Source organism: Lygodium microphyllum, chromosome 23 (genome assembly GCF_053477565.2).
Source record: "Lygodium microphyllum isolate KBCC chromosome 23, Lygodium_microphyllum_v1.1.10, whole genome shotgun sequence".
NCBI classification, from domain to species: Eukaryota; Viridiplantae; Streptophyta; class Polypodiopsida; order Schizaeales; family Lygodiaceae; genus Lygodium; species Lygodium microphyllum.
The window spans coordinates 118,810,064-118,829,001 of record NC_141157.1 but is presented as its reverse complement, the minus strand read 5'-3'; the positions used below and the strand labels follow the sequence as shown (position 1 = coordinate 118,829,001).

General features: G+C 46.8%; 1 protein-coding gene across 3 annotated transcripts in view; it reads left to right on the top strand.

Annotated features, from left to right (window-relative positions):
• Positions 1 to 3,039: 3,039 nt before the first annotated feature.
• The window catches only part of LOC148016666 (methyltransferase C9orf114 protein), a 102,359-nt gene continuing 86,460 nt past the window's right edge, over positions 3,040 to 18,938 (top strand). The window contains exons 1-2 of one of the 3 annotated variants that reach the window (XM_087664413.1): positions 3,040 to 4,057; positions 4,143 to 4,190. In XM_087664413.1, coding sequence (XP_087520539.1) covers positions 3,095 to 4,057; positions 4,143 to 4,190 — 1,011 coding nt within the window. In that variant the 5' untranslated portion in view covers positions 3,040 to 3,094. The remainder of the gene's footprint in view (positions 4,058 to 4,142; positions 4,191 to 18,938) is intronic. The other 2 variants (XM_087664412.1, XM_087664411.1) reach the window with 2 other exon arrangements.

The following is an 18,938-nucleotide window of genomic DNA, read 5'->3' as shown; positions in this document are numbered from 1 at the left end:
ATCTTATCTAGAACCCATTATGTCTTTTTTTTTTCACTCATACCAACTCCTGATGGGAAGCCCAAGTACCTACACGTTTTGCCTCTTTGGACAACTTTGCTCATCCATCCCAATTCAAGTAACCTCTCCTTTGTGAGGTTGATAAACGTGGATTGTGGTAATTGATTCTATATCATATTGCTTCCTTGTACACCTTGAGCACTTCCATAGATTTCTCCATGTTTAGTTTATTGGCCTAGAGAATCATCGATAAGTCATTTGCAAAACCTTGGCCTATTGGTTACCTTTGTTTGTATATTATTCCTTATAGCGTGCCCTTCTTAGCCAGATCCTCCATGAGGTTGAAGAGAGGATGTGTAGTTATTGCAAAAAGTAAGGGATGGAGGGGACAACCTTGTCTAATTCCATGTAGAATGTTGAAAGGCTCCAATAGATCCCCATTCACAACAAGACATGCCCAAGCTTTGTAGGCTAACATGAATGGAATTTTGGTTAGCCACTTGTCAAATCCCATTTTGTGCATTGTTCTTCTAAGATATTCCTAAGAAATAAAGTCAAATGCCTTTTCAATGTCCACTTGTAGGAAGACCACTAATTGATTGGTGGACTTGACACACTCCCTTGTTAACAAGACATTCAATCCCTTATATATTGGATTTCTTCCCTTAACGTACATGATTGTACATGGATTGATGCATCTTTCAAGCATTGGAGCTAGCCTTTGCCCAAGTGCTTTGGTGTGTATTTTGTAAGCAACTCCAAGCAGAGCGATAGGATGGGAGGGATGGAGTTGGGTACACTACTATTGTTTGGAGACTATGCTATAATAGACTTAGTCTAAGAAATGAGGACCACCCCTTCATTTCAATATTTATTGATGAACTTCATTAGACCCTTCTACGACCTCAGCAAAAATGCAGTGTAGCTTCAACAATAAGACTATCAAACCTTGGAGATTCCTTCTTCTTGAGTTTTTAGTGTTGATTCGAACTCCTCAATTCTGAGATCGTTTAGTAGCATTTTGATGTCATAGGGTGTGACAACCCTTTCCATTGGTTGTAGTATGACATTGGCTGCATGCGACAAGAAATGGCCCTCTTGTTGGTATAGTGAGGCAAAATAACTTTTGCATGGCTTCATGATTGCATTTTGATATATTGTTTAGGTGTTGTTAAAAAACACGAATCTAGAGCATATCATTGACTATGGAGGATGGAAGTCAATAACAAGACCATAGTGACATAGACAAGAGGACAAACTATTGCTCAAGTGAATTAGGTTCCAAGATGTAGGCTTGGACTCATAAACACAATCTTGAGTTGATCATGAGACAGAGACACAGAATGAAGTACAAAGTACAAAATAGCATTGCCTTGAAAAGTGAGCCAAGTACATGTCTTTATAGCTTTTCAGCTTCTCCACTCTCCTCACAGTGCATATGGGATTCATGACATCTCTTCTTGGAGCAGACATCATTTGTTATTTCTCAACACCCCCCCTCAAATGATGAGTCCCTACACTTGCTGGCTTTTGCCCCCCCTTATATGATAACATGGCTTGGGAGACTAGCTCATAGGCAGCCTAGTCCAGTTAAAGTTTGAGACTTTACATATTGACAAGGGTTTTTACAAAGCAGTTCCACTATGAGAACAAATTCCTTAGAACAATCTATTAGAGTTGTTGATGGTAGCAGAAGCATCTTCTTCTTCTCCTTCATTCATAAATTGACTTTGATGGTGGTCATTCTGCATCTGATGTGGTCTCTCCTTGTGAAAACATTAAGGTCTTTCCTTGTGAAAACATTCACTGGCAATATGGCTAGTTTTACCACAATAATGACATGTTATCCGACTTTTGTTATTGGTGTTGTATCATCGACCTCTTCCTTTGGGTTCAGTAGCTCCTTTGGTGTATAGGAGATTTTCCCTTGAGGTAGTCTCTTTTACATCTTTGCTTTTAAATTTGCTTTCTCCATCAAGCAGTGAGTGCTCAATGTCTTTGAGTGAGAGACTGGAAACATTACTTAGTGTCGAAACAAGGTTCTCATAAGGTTCATGATCAACACTAGCAAGTAGCACTGCTATTGCCTCACCCTCATCAATGTTATTTTTAAGAGTTGCTAGCTGAGTTTTAAGGCTCTTGAACTTATTGATGTGCACAGTCATAGATGAACTGTCTTTTACATCCAACTTATAAAATTGCATAAGTAATTTTACCTTCGAGTTCTTTGCTTGGGTACCAAACATCCTGTCAAGTTCCTCCCAAGCGGTTCTAGCATCTCTAATGCTAGAGATACGATGTAGGACATCATCACTTAGTACCCAGGCAATGATGCCTAGTGCCTTGTTATTCATCTTCTTCCATTCTTTGGTTTTTGATGAAGTTATTGCAAGGATCCCACTTTCTGAATCTTCTTCCCTGTCATCTACATCACCTTCATAATTTTCAAAGAGATCCCAGAGGTCTTTCCTCATGAGGTGGTACATGGGCTTTTCCTTCCAGGCATGGAAACCTTCTCCATTAAACTTTGCTATTTGCTCAAGTTCTGCCATGTTGATAAGCTTCAATTATTCAACAAAAGAGTTGTATTTCGATATGTCAAGAGACACAAATGCAAGGTAATGTGAATGCACACTCTGTAGTATCAAAAGATACTATGTCTGGTCTTTAAGCTTGACTCTTCTTCCTTCTTGATGGTGATTATTTGATGCTTGTCTTTTCCTCTAACTTGAGTCCTTGCTGGAAACTGAGTTGGGAGCTCAAATCAGAGTGGCAAAACCTTCCAATGGAGTGAGAAGAGTGAGAAAATGAAGTGAGTTTGTGAGCTTGAAGCTCAAAAGGCTATGGCTTCTGTTATGGTTAAACATCCATGTCCCCTAGAGTGTATTGCATGCGGAGGATGGCCACATGTTAAGTTTTAAAGGGCAATAAAACCACATGGGGATATAACTCGCCCACTCCAACTCTATTAACTTCTTTGAGAGTTTTTTACATGATGAGAGTGTCTTAATGTTTGAATAAAAGCGTACAATAAGGTACCACATCATTAGAGAATTGAAAGCTTGTTCGACTGAATACACTGCTACACGTAGGCATGCAGGAGTCGAGACGACGAGGAGGGGAAAAGAAGGGGACGGGCACAGAAGAAAAGACGATGAAGCAGAAAAATGCAAAACCTAGCGGTTGTCAGGAGCTTCAGGTACATGTTCACAATAGTAGTAAGGACAAGGACGAAAAGAAGAGACAAAAGAAGCGGCAGCTGGATGAAAGCACTGGTGAGGAGGTTGAGATCGAGGCCTGTCTTCTGGAGCATTACCAGCGGGCTTCATCCCTGCCACAGGGAAAGAAGAGGGAACGGGAGCTGGTTCGTGACGATGCCGCTCTCCTCGATGATGGCAAAATACTTAAGGATCGGAAACATAAGAAAAAGCGCAGCAAGAACAAAGGAGTAGAGGATGAGCCAAGCTGCCAGAAGAGAGAGAGAAGCACTAATGCAAATCCGTTTGTAACTTCTTCTGTGGACCCAGCATTGCCCGAGGACTCACAAGATAATGGAAAGATCAAATTGCAGGCCAATGGTAAGTTATCGGAATGGGAGCTGATTCGTGACAATGCTGGTCTGCCTGTCGAGGACAAAATTCACAAGGACCGGAAACATAAGAAAAAGAAGAGCAAGAACAAAGGAGTAGAGGATGAGCCAAGATGCCAGAAGGGAGAGAGAAATGCGAGTGCGAACCTGCTTGTAACTTCTTCTGTGGACGCAGCATTGTCTGATGGCTCACAAGACATTGGAGAGACCAAATTGCAGGCCAATGGTAAGCTGTCCAGCAACTTGCATAGTGAAGATGCAGAGGTGTTGGAGAAGCAAGTATATCACAGAGATTGCAAAGAAAATAGCAAAGTGAAAAGGTTTGACGAGAAAAGCTCAGTGATCGATTTGCAGGAGCAAGACAGAAAACTTTCTCAGACACCTTCAACCCCTTCAGACCACACCATCAGCATAGCTGTTGCTGGGTCCATTGTTGATAATGCTCAATCACTTGAGCTTGCAACCATGGTATTGCCTGTTATTACACATCAAGCTCAATCAGATGGTTTTGTCAAGACTCTTTGCTAAGTTGCAAATTTTGCCTTTGTTGCAGCTAGTAGGTCAAATTGCAAGAGCAGCTGTGATTTTCCGGGTAGATGAGGTATGCGGGTTCAATATTTTGAATGCTATCTCAAGGGATTAAGATATGTCAAACAAACAAGCAATCTAATGAAATAAACAATCTTTAGGTCTTGACAAGCAGTAATAGAGTTATATATTGCTCAAACTTTAATGCACCTACACATTACTCAAGTTTTTCAGAAGAAGTTACGGAATGAAGTTAAGATCTAAACTCATGAATATATTGTCACTTGTTTTTTTCCATAGATACCAATAGTTCACTCTGATAGGAAACCTTCATTTCAATCAAGACATCTTAGAAGTCTCAAGTATGTGAATTTGGAGAACTATGTGAAAAAGTATAACCAATGTTGTAGATAGGTCCTATGACACTTCATTGTGATAATGAGAGTTATATTGCCTTGGTACGGAACCTTGTATTTCATGCTAGGTTGAAGCACATTGAGATAGAGTACCATTTCATTCGGGAGAAGATCTCGGATGAGACCGTTAATGTGATATATTGCAAGACAGGATAATTTAATAGATTTGTCTATGAAGGCACTTCCTCAGTGTGAGAAATAGCACTAGCTATGGAGGAGAGAGAAATGAGAGATAGTGACATTGTGTGAGCTGAAGCAAGAAGAGTAGAGTGTACTTGTTGAATTGAAAACGATAGAATGAAAGTACAACTAATGTTTAGGTCAAGCGTTGACCTAACTAGCCTTCCACCGACTAACTAAAGTTAGGTTTATTTACTCTAGAGCCTAGTGTTGCTACTTTAATGTCCTAAGGCACTAGGTGTACACTGTTAGCGTGCCTATGCTAGTTATGTCAGCCTGCTATCTCCTGGTTGTGAGCTCCTGCAAGAGTTGACGGAGACATATGAGCTCTAGTAGTTTAGGTGCATTTTCTTTATTTGTTGGCTCCCTGTGTGCATTTCTAAGCTAGTTTTTGCTTTTCACAGTCTGCCTACACTTATTGGACATTGTCAGTATCATTTGGGATTTATCTGGGGTCTCAGCTATTTTTAAAAGTATTTTTTTTGCAGTGACCAATATTAAATGTTGGTCAGCCAGCTTTTTTGGCACCAGTAGGTTGGCTAGATTTGGGCATTTATGGCTATTTATAGTCAAATCCCTCGCTTGGTAGACATATACTCTTCAGTCTTTAGTTTTCCTTTTGCAGGTACATACTCTCACACTTTGATACTTCGTGCTTGGTGCTACCATCATCATCACCCTAATCTGGTGCCCTCACTGATGCTTTAGGTTGCGTGGAAGGATTGATTAGTCCATTATCATTGTATCAATATTCTTCTTTAGTCAGCGCAATATTCTTTCTTCATCTTTTGCTTGCTCTCTCTCTCTCTCTCTCTCTCTCTCTCTCTCTCTATGCTTCTCTGTGTTTGTATTTCTCTTACGTTGCGCACTCTCACATGGTATCATTGCCTAATTGAGAGCACAATCTAGAGATTCTTACAGAAGAGCAGATTTTCATCGCGGAGAATAAATCAAATTTTCAAAACACAGATTTTTAGCATGCATTTATTTCCTGTACATGTGGCCCATTGCTTGTTTTACTTTCCCGATAACCAAGCAACAACATTCAGGACCCAACAATAGCATCCAGGCATCAGATTGCCTCTATCTCTTGTGTTTTGTAGCAAACACAAATTTGCATTCTAAAGGCAGTAGCGTTTTGGTTCAGGTGGTAGCTTGGTATAGGTGAGAGCCTCCTAGTGCAGGCGATCCCCTTTTGGTGGTGAGCAAAAACCTTTCTTTGCCAAATGCAGCTTTCAGGGTGATTGTAGGGTCAAAGATGTCTTATCATTTCACACGCTTTGATGATTTAGAGAAGGAGCTTCTTTCCAAATAATTTTTTGAACATAGACGCGATTATCATGATTATAGTTGTCGAGAGGTGTTCCTCGTTAGCACCCGTTCCCCTTCTATTCATCTATCACAGAGAAGGCTCCATCCTTTGTGAAGATGTCGGCATTGATACCCTCCGTGCAAGTGTCTGTCTTACTTTCATTACCCAAAGAAGACAAACTCGGTAGTTCCATGTAAGGTGGAGTGCATACTCGATACCTTTGATCTTTGGACTCTCATTTCAGAGCCCATTCCGCATCTTAAGGAGGATTTAATGAATGGGACTTCTATGAACTGAGTAGCCCTGTGGGATCGGCTTAACTCTTGAGCTCGATCCTTTTTCTTTATGAGTTTGTAGGATTCTGTCCTTATGCATGTTCGTAGGTTGAAGTCCGTGGTGGAAGTATAGAAGAATCTTGCATCTTTGTATCGGGACAAGATGTTTGCCCACAAGTTTTTTCTTGAGAAGAAGTTCGGATGCTCAGTCTTGATGATTCCTCCTCTATGAAGGAGTATATTATGAAGATGGAGGACATGAGAGGTGAGCTTGTCTCTCTTGGTCAAATGATATCCTGTGAAGACATGGCTACAATCCTTTTGACTCAACTACCATCTCCTCAGTTCGATGTCTTCTACACTAGCCTTATTACGTCAAGGATCCGCGAGAGACTCTTGTGGAAGGAGCTTTCACCGCTTGTCTTAGAGCATGATGAGCGACTCAGAGAGATTGGGGTCAATGGTTTTGGCTCCACCAAGACAATACTAGAAGTATACGTGGAGGGAAGAAGAATAAGGCACATGCCAAGGACAAGAAGTAGGAGGATAAGAAGGATAAGAAGAAGAAGAAGCCCAAGTTTCCACACCGTGGGAAGGGCACTCATTCTGAAGAGAAGTGCTGGCAAAAGTACCCCATTTGAAGCTAAAGGAGAAGGATTTAAAGGATACAAAGGTTGTCTCGGTGACGATAGAGTTTGTCTTTGTGTATGTATTTGCTCAGGAGGATACAACTCTTGTTTCTTCCCCTCAGGAGAAGCCTTGGCTCCTTGATAGTGGGGCCTCTTCTCACACAACGTATAGACATGATTTGGCTTCAAGATTTGAGTACCAAAGGGGATACAGTCACCATTAGTGACAACTCTACCGTTTTTGTTTGAGGAGTGGGGACTATTTTTTTGTTGCTAAATAGACAGGCTTCTTCGTCCAAAGTTCTCTATGTACCGTATTTAGGTTTTAACCTATTTGTTTGTTCACAGTCTTACACGACTTGGTACCCATGTGGTATCTACACAGGATGCAGTGATAGTGGAGGATGCTTCTATTGGTGCCGTCCTTTGTGTTGGGTTTGACTCATGCCTACTCTCATAGAGGAGTGTCGGTGATCTTCAATAGGACACTGGAGCACTTTTTTACTCTCCGTACGAGAGGCTTTTCTCCCCAGATTTATTTCTTTTATTTTATGTGCATATGTTACACAGTTTTAGGCACTTATCGTGTTTCACACTCTTTGGGTGTGAACACCCTCTTACAACCCTAAGGTTTAAGGTTTGTACTTTGTACTTGCAACTTACACTTCAGATTATTACATTGGGTGTCGTGCTCTCACACTCTACACTGTCTATTGTACTCTCAGCTGAGCTTCGATCTCTTCTTTCTCTCACACTTTGGATAGGATTCGAGGAGGGTAGGCTTTACACGCTCACAACCTTAGTTGTGAGGTCCTCACATGAGCTTGGGCTGCTTTGGCATGCTTGTTATGGTTATCTAAATTTTAACGTTGTACGACGGGCTTCTCGGAAGAAGATGGTGGAGGGAGAAAGTTTGTGGCGTATGAGTAGATTGTACTGGAGAGTTTACTTTTAATCTCTTTTCTCAATTTTGTAGGGATCACGGCATTCAGATGGAGTATACCCATCTGAACACACCTTTCGAGAATGGTGTGGTGGAGCGTGCGAATCAGACCATGCTAGAGATGGCTTGATTGATGCTAGAGCATTGGGGTTTTCCTCGTATTCTTTGGGATGAAGTAGTGACTACTGCGGCTCACATCTACAGCCACTTCGGACTTCTGCATTATAGGATATGACTTCCTATGAGGCTTTTTTGGATCAAAAGTGTCAGAGTGCAGCGATGCGGAAGCGTGGGACCAAGACTGAGAGAGAGAGAACGCAGAGAGAAGAGAGAGAACGCAGAGAGAAGAGAGAGAAAGAGACAGTGGAGGAGAGAGAGAGAGAGAGAGAGAGAGAGAGAGAGAGAGAGAGAGAGAGAGAGAGAGAGAGAGAGAGAGAGAGAGAGAGAGAGAGAGAGAGAGAGAGAGAGAGAGAGAGAAAGTGGAGAGAAGAGATGCGTCGCCTGTGCCCCGTCGCCATCGCCTGCAGCCCTGTCGCCTGTGCCCCGTCGTCGTCGTCTGCAGCCCCGTCGCCGTCGCCAGCATCTGGAGGCCCGTTGGCTGCGTGCCCCGCCCTGTCGTCGCCCGTCTGACCTGCGGGCTCTGCTCCTGGTCATTGCACGTCTGCCCTGTGTGTCAGCACTCCTACCGTCGCCGTCGGACCTGGGCCCGGTGGACTGTCGCTTGCTCCCTGCTCCGCAGCGCTTCTGTTGCTGACTGTTCAGCCCTGCCGTCGCCTGCCAGCCCTCCTCCTCAGCGTTCTGGCCTTTGTCACTGCCCGTTGGCCCTGTGTTTCGCCCTCTTGAACCTGCTCCGTTAGGGTTGCGCCCTGACCCACGCGTTATCTACACTCCCTCGGGATAGGCCACGGCTGAGGCCGACAGGTCTGCGGGACTTGCACACAGAGAGAGAGAGAGAGAGAGAGAGAGAGAGAGAGAGAGAGAGAGAGAGAGAGAGAGAGAGAGAGAGAGAGAGAGAGAGAGAGAGAGAGAGAGAGAGAGAGAGAGAGAGAGAGAGAGAGAGAGAGAGCGCGAGCGAGAAGACAGCATTATGGCTGGCCTGGATATGGATTTTCTCGACCGGATGGTGGCAGCCCTTGGCCCTGATTCCGATGCAGAGGAGCCGGAGGATATGGTGCCATGCACGGAGGAGCTGCCTCCGGGTTCTGAACTGCCGCCTGCCGGCAAACGCTCCAAGCATACTTCTGATGAGCCAATGGGTCCTCAGGAACGTTCCTATGCGCAAGTGGCCTCTGATCATGTGGATTCGCAGGAAATTGACTGGGAGCATTTGCTGGACTTTGCCAATACTCTGCTTGGCGATTATGTCCAGCATAATAATGAATCTTTTTCTGATGCGGGAACGGATGATGTGCTGGAAGCCACGGTGGACCCCAAATCAGTCTTGCGATCCTTCTCGGTGTTTTATGACCGTGCAGTTATACTTTTCTTCACTGGCAGGATCCCAGTGCTTTCGCATATTTGCCAGTGGATGCACCATTTATTGCAAGGGGAGTGTGTTGAGGAGATCTTCCTTGGACCTCGCGGCTTTTATGAGGTGCTGTTGAAATTGGAAACGCATCGAGCTGAGCTCCTGTCCAAGTTGCCACTATTCTTTGATCGCCGCTTGGTCCATGTTGTACCATGGCGCCCCATGGGTGACTTCCAGCGTCTGCTTCAACGAGAATGCCCGGTGTGGGTGGAGGTGGAAAATTGTTCGGCGGTCTATTGGCCCATGTTGAAGGATGCGATGGCGGTTGTGGGAACAGTGCTGGTTCCCCCAAGCCTCAGGGCGATGAACCGAAACCGTTTATGCATGTTATGGGACACGGCCAGGAAAAGGCCCGCGTGGCTTCGCCTCAATTGTTCAGGCATGCATCCTTTGCATTTTCGCTTAAAATGGGGCAACTTTGCGGGACACTGCTTTTCATGTGGTAAATTGGGGCATTTCATGGCCGAATGCCCTGAAAGGCAACCGTCTTCGGAGGATGCGCAGTTTGTGCTGCCCAAGGATGACATGGTGCTTGATGCCCCGCCCCAGGAAGCCCTTCAGTCTCCTCATGTCATGGATAAAGGCAAACAACAGGTCCTGAGTTTGGATTCCTGTCGCACTGACTGGATTGAGGCACGTCCCAAAAAAGGTAAAAAGTTGGATGCACGCCTGGCGGATCCTGGGCCTACTGCTTCCCAGGATTCCGTGCGCACGTATACGCGCAGGAAAGAAATGGTCACTTCACAGCAGGCTGCGCGTCCTACGGCCCCATCTGCCCCCTGTATTTAGTCTCCAAGGAAAGTCTATACCGACGGCCCCAAAGGCCCACCTGCTAAGCTGGCGTTTGATACCAAAGGTAATGTGATTACACCCTGGGATCGGCGTTATCCCCGCCCCTCTCCCAAGGCAGTGGATTTCCCTTCTACCTCTAAAGCAGGTCGCCAGAATTCGTTTGCAGTATTGGCTGATTTTTTGGATGAGGGTGTCCTGGATGCTCTCGCGGAAAAGGTGAAATTGAGGCAACAGGCGTCTCGTTCCTGACTTCCTTTTTTGAAGATATATGAAGATAGCCACGTGGAATGTGCGAGGCATTTGCTCTCGCCATAAGCAACATGCCATGTGGACCGTCTTGCATGAGAACCAGTGGGATGTATTGTGTGCAGTTGAGCACAAAAGTCACGGTGAAGCAGGAAAAGTTGTGGATTGTCATGGATTCCGTCTGTTTTATGCAGGGACCCATGCTACGCACTATTCGGGCGTGCTGATGATTGTCCATGAGAAATACCAGCCTGTCCTTGTTAAAAATGATGTGCAAGGCCGCTTTCTGGTAATCGAAGTCTTATTTGAAGGAGAGATTTTATGGTTGTTGGGTCTCTATGCTCCGAATGATCCCGCATCCCGACGAGATCTTTGGTCCACTTTGCAGGGCTCCATGTCACTTGGCCGAAAGGGGTTTTTGATGGGAGATTTCAATATGTGTGTTGACTCTTCTCAGTCCACTTCAGGGCATTCGGTAATGGATACGCTGGAAAGCCGGGTGTGGAATTCCTTTGCCTTGCACGTACTAAGCAAGATCTTTGGTCGTGGCTTCACCCTTCTTTTTCAGGGTTTACTTTTCATTCCGCACAATATGCAACTACTTGGTCGCGGTTGGACAGAATGTATATCATGCAGGGGGATGATTTTCTTCCCGAGATGCTGGAAATGAAGGTCTTGCAGCAATATGCGTTGTCGGACCATTTCCCCCTCCAGCTTGAGATGCGGGCACAATTTATTGCACCTTTTATGCAGTTGCTGGATAGGCTCCCTTTACGTTTCAACTCCTCTTATTTGAAGCATTCAATTTTTCAGGGCTATATGCAGCAATTGATTGAGAGGTTCTTATTGGACTTCGCCTCTGAGGGCTTGCCTTCGTTTGTACGGCTGCTCTCTAATGTGCAGCGGGTTGCTCGGCAGTATGGGATCCATCATGCCTCGCTTTGTCGCCGACGTCGACATGCAGCAGAGGACTTACTGGCTTTGGTCCGTTCCTTGCTCCTGGATTCCCCAGATGATGATTTTTTGCTGTCACTGGAGAGGCGTTTGGCCCATCTTATTCAAGTGTTTCAGTTGAAATCTTATCAGCAGGCCAAGCTGCATAACTTGACTGATACATTGCAAGATAGTGCCTGCCAGTCTCATAAGTTCTTTCGCGCCTTGCATGCGTCTCCGGCTCGCGAAAATATGACCAGACTCCAAGATTCGGAAGGTCGCATGGTCACTGATCCGCAGACCATTGTCAATATGTGCAGAAATTATTTTATGGAACTTCTTGGTTCTTCTCCCTCGCCTTCTAGCCCGGTTACGCATGCCCGCTCGGTCTTCTATCATCTGGTCTGCCAGCAGGTTCCATTTGATATGCAAGCCACTTTGGAGGCGGATATTTGCGAGGAGGAGGTTATGGATGTTTTGTTGCACCTGCCTAAGGATAAAAGTCCTGGCTGGGATGGTCTCACTAATGAATTCTTTCAGAACTCGGCCACGCAGTTGGTGAAGCCATTGGTGGTCATGTTTCAGCAGGTTTGGGAAACAGGGGTCATGCCCTCCTCATGGAAAGAAGGCCTTATCAAACTGATTCCAAAGGTCCCTTCGCCGTCAAAGCTGCAACACTGGAGACCAATCTCTTTGATGGGCTCCATGTATAAAATCTACTTCAAAGTGCTGGCGAATCGGCTTCACAAGCACCTTCCAGCTATTGTGCATCCTCTCCAATATGGTTTCATTAAGGGCCGCAACATTCTGCATAATATCTTAAATGTGCAAATGGCTATTGACTATGCGCGGCACTCCGGTCAGGAAGTGGTATTGATTCAATTGGACTTGGAAAAGGCGTTTGATTATGTGGACTGGTCTTTCATTGCAGATCTCATGTCTGCTATGGGCTTTGGTACCCGGATGTCCCGATTGATCTACACCATTAGTGCTGCGGCTTCCTCCAGAGTTATGCTCAATGGTGGGGTTACAGAGCCATTTGTCCTTGCACGCTCGGTCAGACAGGGTTGTCCTTTGAGTCCTCTCTTCTTTGCCCTGGCGACTCACCCGGTCCTTTCAATGTTATCCTCCATGGCAGCTTCTGCTCAGCTAGCAGGGTTGTCTCTTCCTTTGGGCCAGCACTTCATTAGCCAATCTTTGGCTGATGACACCTTTATGATTTTGCAGGCGGACAGGGACAACATTCAAAAGGCATTAGATGTTTGGACGCTCTTTGGTCAGGCCTCTGGGCTTCGCATCAATGCCTTTAAGTCAGCCATTCTCAGTTGCACGGAGCCTGATTTACAGTCATTAGGCTGGCAAGGCCAGGTGGTTTCCCGTGGCTCCATTGTCAGGCATCTTGGATACCCATTGGGGGTGGATGTACGGCCAAAGGACCTGCTGGAGTGGATTTCACAAAAACTGGCGGCGAAGTTTATGTATTGGAAGTTGCAAGCGTGGCCATTCCATGTCCACCTCAAAGTGGCTCAGACAATTATGCTACCAATGCTAACGTATTTCCTGCCATTGTTGCCATGGACGTCTACTACTTTGAAGGCTCTCACTCATCCCATCCGTTTCATGCTATGGAAGAAGGATTCACTGCAGGCAGGCATTTCGTGGATTTCATGGTCATATACATGTACCCCTAAGCGCATGGGTGGTGGAGCTATTTTGGATGCAGAAACTCATATGCTAGCTCTCCGTTGGTCCCTTTTTCGTGCCATGTGTGTGGATCATCACCCGTGGACCATCATAGCCCGTTATTTTCTTGAGGACAGCGGGCTCCGCCATGGTAACACACGGCTTTGGGCCTCCTGGTGGCATGTCCTTAATGTTGACTCTCGTTTTTCCAGTCCCTCTTTCTCTTTGTTACTGCACTTGGTCGGCTCTTGGAAAGTGGTGCTCCAAAAGGCCCGTTGGCACCCAGTAGGGGACCGCTTGCAGACTAACTCCTTTCAGCTGGAATTGTTGGCAGTATCGAGACTACTTTCATGGGAAGATAAACATCAGCTCAGACCGAGATTTAACCGCATTGCTTGTTTAGGTGTGACGTCGGTTGCGGATGCTACCCTTGCCACTCGCAATGTCCTCGTATCGTTTCGGACTGCTAGGCGACTTTTCAAGATCCCGCGCGGATACCGTGATTTATGGGGAAAGCTTTCGTCGGAGCTTCAGGGTAGGCAACCCTTTCCTGCCCTGGCTGTGGATCGCCCTTGGCAGGACTGGGACCTTGCAGGCCGGTTGAGTCTGGAAAAGGCCTCTACTAATCAGGTGTATCATCTTCTCATTCAAGATCACCAATGGCTGGGTGAGAAAGCTAATACTGTTTGGGGACTGCGGAAATCGCTGTCATGGTGGCAGACAACGCTGATGGAGGGCTGGCTGAATAAGACACCTTTCAAATGCAAGGTCTTTCTTTGGCGGGTGATGATTGGTGGTCTTCCTCTTGCCTCGGCCCTTGCCAAGCGTCGCATCTCGACTGGCAATTGTTTCTTCTGTACCACACCGGCGGAATCGGCCCGACATCGTTTTCTTTCTTGCCCGCTCGCCAAGAATATCTGGTCACTCTTGTCGCACATTTGGCGCGCTGTGGTGGGGTCCTCACTAACTCCTTTCGACTGGGTTTTTGTGCGCCCGAAGTATCCCACACCGCCACAGTTGCATATGAAGATCTTATTTCACTTTTTGAGATACTGGGGATGCTGGCACATTTGGACCACGCGAAATACTTTTCTCTTTGATTCGGCCTCTAATGTACCGTGACATATTGCCAGGCTTAAAGGGCTCTTGCATTGGCAGCTAGATCTCATCCGACACTCCGACTTGCTCCCCCGGGAGGATTTGCATCCTTGGCATATGGCAATTGCCTCTGGGTCGTTGCCATGATTGGTGTAACCTTTTTACTGCATTCCTACGGGGATTTCCCACATGTTGGTCTAGGGCCCTCGTGTCTCTTGTAATCAGAAAGAGAGAGAGAAAGAGAGAGAGAACCTCTTCACATGATGGCTTAGTGTCATCATGTATCTTGTAACCAAGTAATCTTGTATTTTTTTCGTAATTAATACAATTACCTTTTACGAAAAAAAAAGAAAGAGACAGTGGAAGATGAGGATCTGCTGTATAAGTGTGCTGTATACAAAGATATGCAGATATGTACACGGGCGCAGTGCGCGGGACTGCGTGTCTCCTCCTCGACGATGCAACCTGCTCTTCACCTCGAAGTCTGTTGCAGTCTGCACAATCTCCAACCTGAAATCTGCAGACAGAGATGAAATCTGCACGAGCCTCCAGCCTGAAACCTGCGATCAGTGATAGGAGAAGACTGCTGGACATTGGCTATAAATAGCCACAAAAAAGGCTCCAGAAATAGGCAGGTCGGCTGTCGGCTGCATTAAATGCAGCCGGCTGGTGCAGTAATAGGTCAGACTGCCACGTGGCAGTCCGACTGGTCAGTCCGACTGACTAGTCCGACTGGCTGCCAGGACAGGATCTGATCGCTAACACCCCCTCTCAGAGCCTGGGCAGGGTAGAAGCTTGAGGGATCTGGCATGTCTCCGAAGTAGAGCCTGGGGAAGCGCCTTCATAAACAAATCTGCAAGATTGTCCTTCGTCTTGCAGTACTCCACAGTGATGGTCTCATCCAAAAGCTTCTCTCTGATGAAGTGGTACTGGATCTCTATGTGCTTCGTCCGGGCATGAAAAACAGGATTCCGTGCCAAGGCAATGCAACTCTCATTGTCGCATTGCAGCAAAGTAGGACGAGTCTGGGGACAGCCAAGCTCCTCCAACAATCTCCGAAGCCACACAGCCTCACAGGTGGTGGAAGACGCAGCCCAATACTCCGCCTTAGTAGACGAAAGCGCTACCGTGGGCTGCTTCTTGCTACTCCATGAGATAACACCTGCACCCAAGGTAAAACAATAACCTGTAGTAGACCGCCTGTGGTCCACATCACCAACCCAATCCGAGTCGCTCCAACCTGCAAGTACAAGATCTGAACCACCTGTGCTTGCTGGATAATGAATCCCTAAATCAGATGTCCCCCTCAAATACCGAAGTATCCTCTGGGCAGCCTGCCAATGCACCGTCTGAGGTTCACTCATGAACCCCGCCAAGAGACCAACAGCAAAACATAGATCAACACGAGTGTTGAGGAGCCAAATCAATGATCCAATCAACTGACGGTAGCGGGAAGCATCCGCCATGGGAGAAGCTGAATGTGAAGTGGCCTTCCAGTTCGGATCCATAGGAGTAGAAATGGTCCGACGATCCTCCATCGCAAAAGAAACCAAGAGCTCCTGTACATATCTCTGCTGAGAGATGAAAATTCCCCTCCGAGACTGATAAATCTCATGGCCCAAGAAGAAATGGAGTAGACCCAAGTCTGATGTAAAGCTGCCTTCGTCTCTTTGACCTTCTATGCATGATCACCTGTGACAATCAAATCATCAACATACAACACAAAAAGCACACAACCAGCCTCGGAAGTGTACGTAAAGCTGCGGATCGGCCTCGGAGCGCCGATATCCCAACTGTGATTGAAGGAACAAATTAATCTTCTCGTTCCATGCACGCGGAGCCTACTTGAGGCCATACAAGGCCTTCTTCAACCTGTAGACTTTCCCATCTGAAGATCCAAAGCCAGGATGTTGCTCGACATAGATCTTCTCCTTCAAATCACCATTGAGGAAGGTCGACTTCACATCCAGCTGGTAGACAGGCCATCTCCTATGGCGAGCCAAGGCAAGAACAGCTCGAATAGTTGCCATACGAGCAGTGGGGGCAAAAGTATCGTGACAATCAATCCCTGGGCGTTGTGCAAAACCTTTAGCAACAAGGCGAGCCTTGTGCTTGTCCAAAGAACCATCGCTAAGGTACTTGGTCTTGAAGACCCATTTGACGCCAATCACCTTCTTATTCGGGGGGCGAGGCACGAGATACCAAGTGCCATTTCTCTCAATAGCCTCCAACTCGGCTTCCATAGCTTTTTTCCATGGTGCGGACTGTAAAGCCTCCTTCACAGAGGTGGGCTCTTGATCCTGCATAACATGGGTCATCAAACAATAGTTAGAGCAAACAAGCTCCGTAGAATGTGCCTGGTGCCTTCGTGACCGCCGCCGACCATTCTGCGGTCCCCACTCCTCAGGGACCCCCTCGATCCCCGAATCACGGAGTGTGTCACGGGCCTAACGAGGAGGAGGCCGGACCTTTCCTCGTCTCTCTCCATCAGCTGAAGACTCTGGGATATCCACCGGTGGTAACTCCTCCGGGGTGACCGGTGGAACAGTAGACTCTGTATCGGAAACAGAATCGGAATCAAAAGGCGCGGGCTCCAAAGGAACTGTCTCGGGAGCCCAACGCTCCCCTGGATCTCCAAGAATGTGATGCTCCTCACCCGCTGCTATGGTCGGAACCTCCACGAACCGCACATCTTGACTGGGATACACATCCCGCTTGACGGGATCATACAAACGATAGCCTTGGGATTGAGAGCTGTAGCCAACAAACACCTGTCTTCGGGAAGCTGCTTCAAATTTATCACGATGAGGCTTGGGAATGTGAACATAGGCATCACACCCAAAAACTCTAAAATAAGAAACATCGGGCTTAGTCCCAAAGTAAGCCTCAAAAGGTGCCATCCCATCAACGGCCGAAGTGGGGGATCGGTTAAGGATGTGGACTGCAGTAGCCACAGCCTTGGCCCACAGAAACTGAGGTATTTGTTGGTGCTCCATCATGGTGCGCGCCATCTCGATCACACTTCGGTTCTTCCGTTCAAGAATGCCATTTTCTTGAGGAGTGTTGGTATTAGCAAACTCCTGGTAAATACCTTTATCTGAACACAAACGAGCAAACTCATTAGAAACAAATTCACCACCCTTGTCGGATCGCAAGGTCTTCAATTGCTGGCCTGATCGGTTCTCCTCAAAGAGAAGCCAATCCTTGAAGTGGGAGAAAGCTTCTGACTTCAACGCCAAGAAATAGACCCAAGTCATCCTGCTGTAGTCATCTACGATCAACATGAAGTACGAGCTTCCTCTCAAGGACTCGTTCCATATAGGGCCACAAAGATCCGTAGATACAAGCTCCATCGGTGAAGTAGACCGCCGCGAAGCTTTGTTGGGAATCGCATCCACTATGTTGGGAATCGCCTCCATGGCTGCTGGCTCACCACTATGTCCGGCAACCCTCGAACAAGCTGTCCACGTGACGCCCTCCGAAGATAATCATAGTTGAGGTGACCAAACCGAGCATGCCATAGCTCTGATTGTGTTTGAGAGGTAAGAAGAAGAGTAGGGAGGGCGGTAGAAGACGTCAATTTGTAGATGCCGTTCTCCTCATATCCTGATGAGAGAACCTTCCTTGACACACGATCAAGGACTAGCACCGAATCACTGACAAACTCCACCAAAAGTCCAAGGGAACAAATCTTATGAACCGAAAGTAGATGATACCCTAAACCTGGCACATGCAAGACCTCTGAGGTATGGGTACCACCATGTCCATCTGGAATAAGCTGCATCTCACCCCGTCCTGCAATAGACACCGAAGAGCTATCTCTGATGAGAATCTGCCCACGCGAAGGTCGCAACTGGGCAACACCAACTGATGAAGGAGTCATGTGCCGGGAGGCACCATTGTCAACGATACACTCTCGAGCCTGGGGAGCTTTCATCGCAGCATCAGAAGCATTTGGTGTAGAGTCCTCAATGACAGCTAGATGAAGAAAGGCAGCTGATGAGGGTGCAGCCACCGCTCCAGAATCCTTCGTGTCCTTCTTGTTGGTGTCCTTATTGTCTTTGTCAGGGCAATCCTTCTTCCAATGGCCAGTCTTTCCACAAATATGACATGTGGATTCTTTGTCCTTGTCCTTCTTTGACTTGTTGTTCTCCTTCTTGTTCTTTTGGTCCTTCCCCTTCTTCTGAGAGGCTTGACCTGTCAAGGCTTCCGGCTTGGAAGCATGCTGTCCCTTCAGTTGTTCCTCTTGGTCCAAGACCATAGGAAGCAGCTCTTCCCACCGAAGAGTAGACTCTCGCCCCGAAGCAATAAGGGCGGAGTAGAAAGCACCGAATCGTGGCGGCAACTGGGACAAGAGTGTGATCGCCATGTCTTCGGAGGAAATCGGCTTCCCCACATTCTGAACCTGCATCTGAAGTTGTCTAAGCTTGTTGATGTGCTCCTGCAATGAAGAAGACTTGTTCAGGGACAAGGTCCGCATCTGCACCTCCAAAGAAACCCGCTTCATAAGGGTCATCCGATTATACATTTGATCAAGCTCCAGCCATATCTCCCGAGCCACCGTCAAGTGCTCGATGTGGGCTATTACGGCTGTAGTATAAGACAGAAAAAGAAAAGAACGAATCCGGGCATTCAGTTTGTCGCAGTGAAACTGTGCCTTGGCCAACTCCCCACGAGCATCGGAAGAGAGTTTGGACTCATCACTCATGGAGGGCTGGTCGATCTCCTGTACAAGCTCCGCCAAATCGTAGGACTCAAGGATGGCCAACATCATCATGCGCGAGAT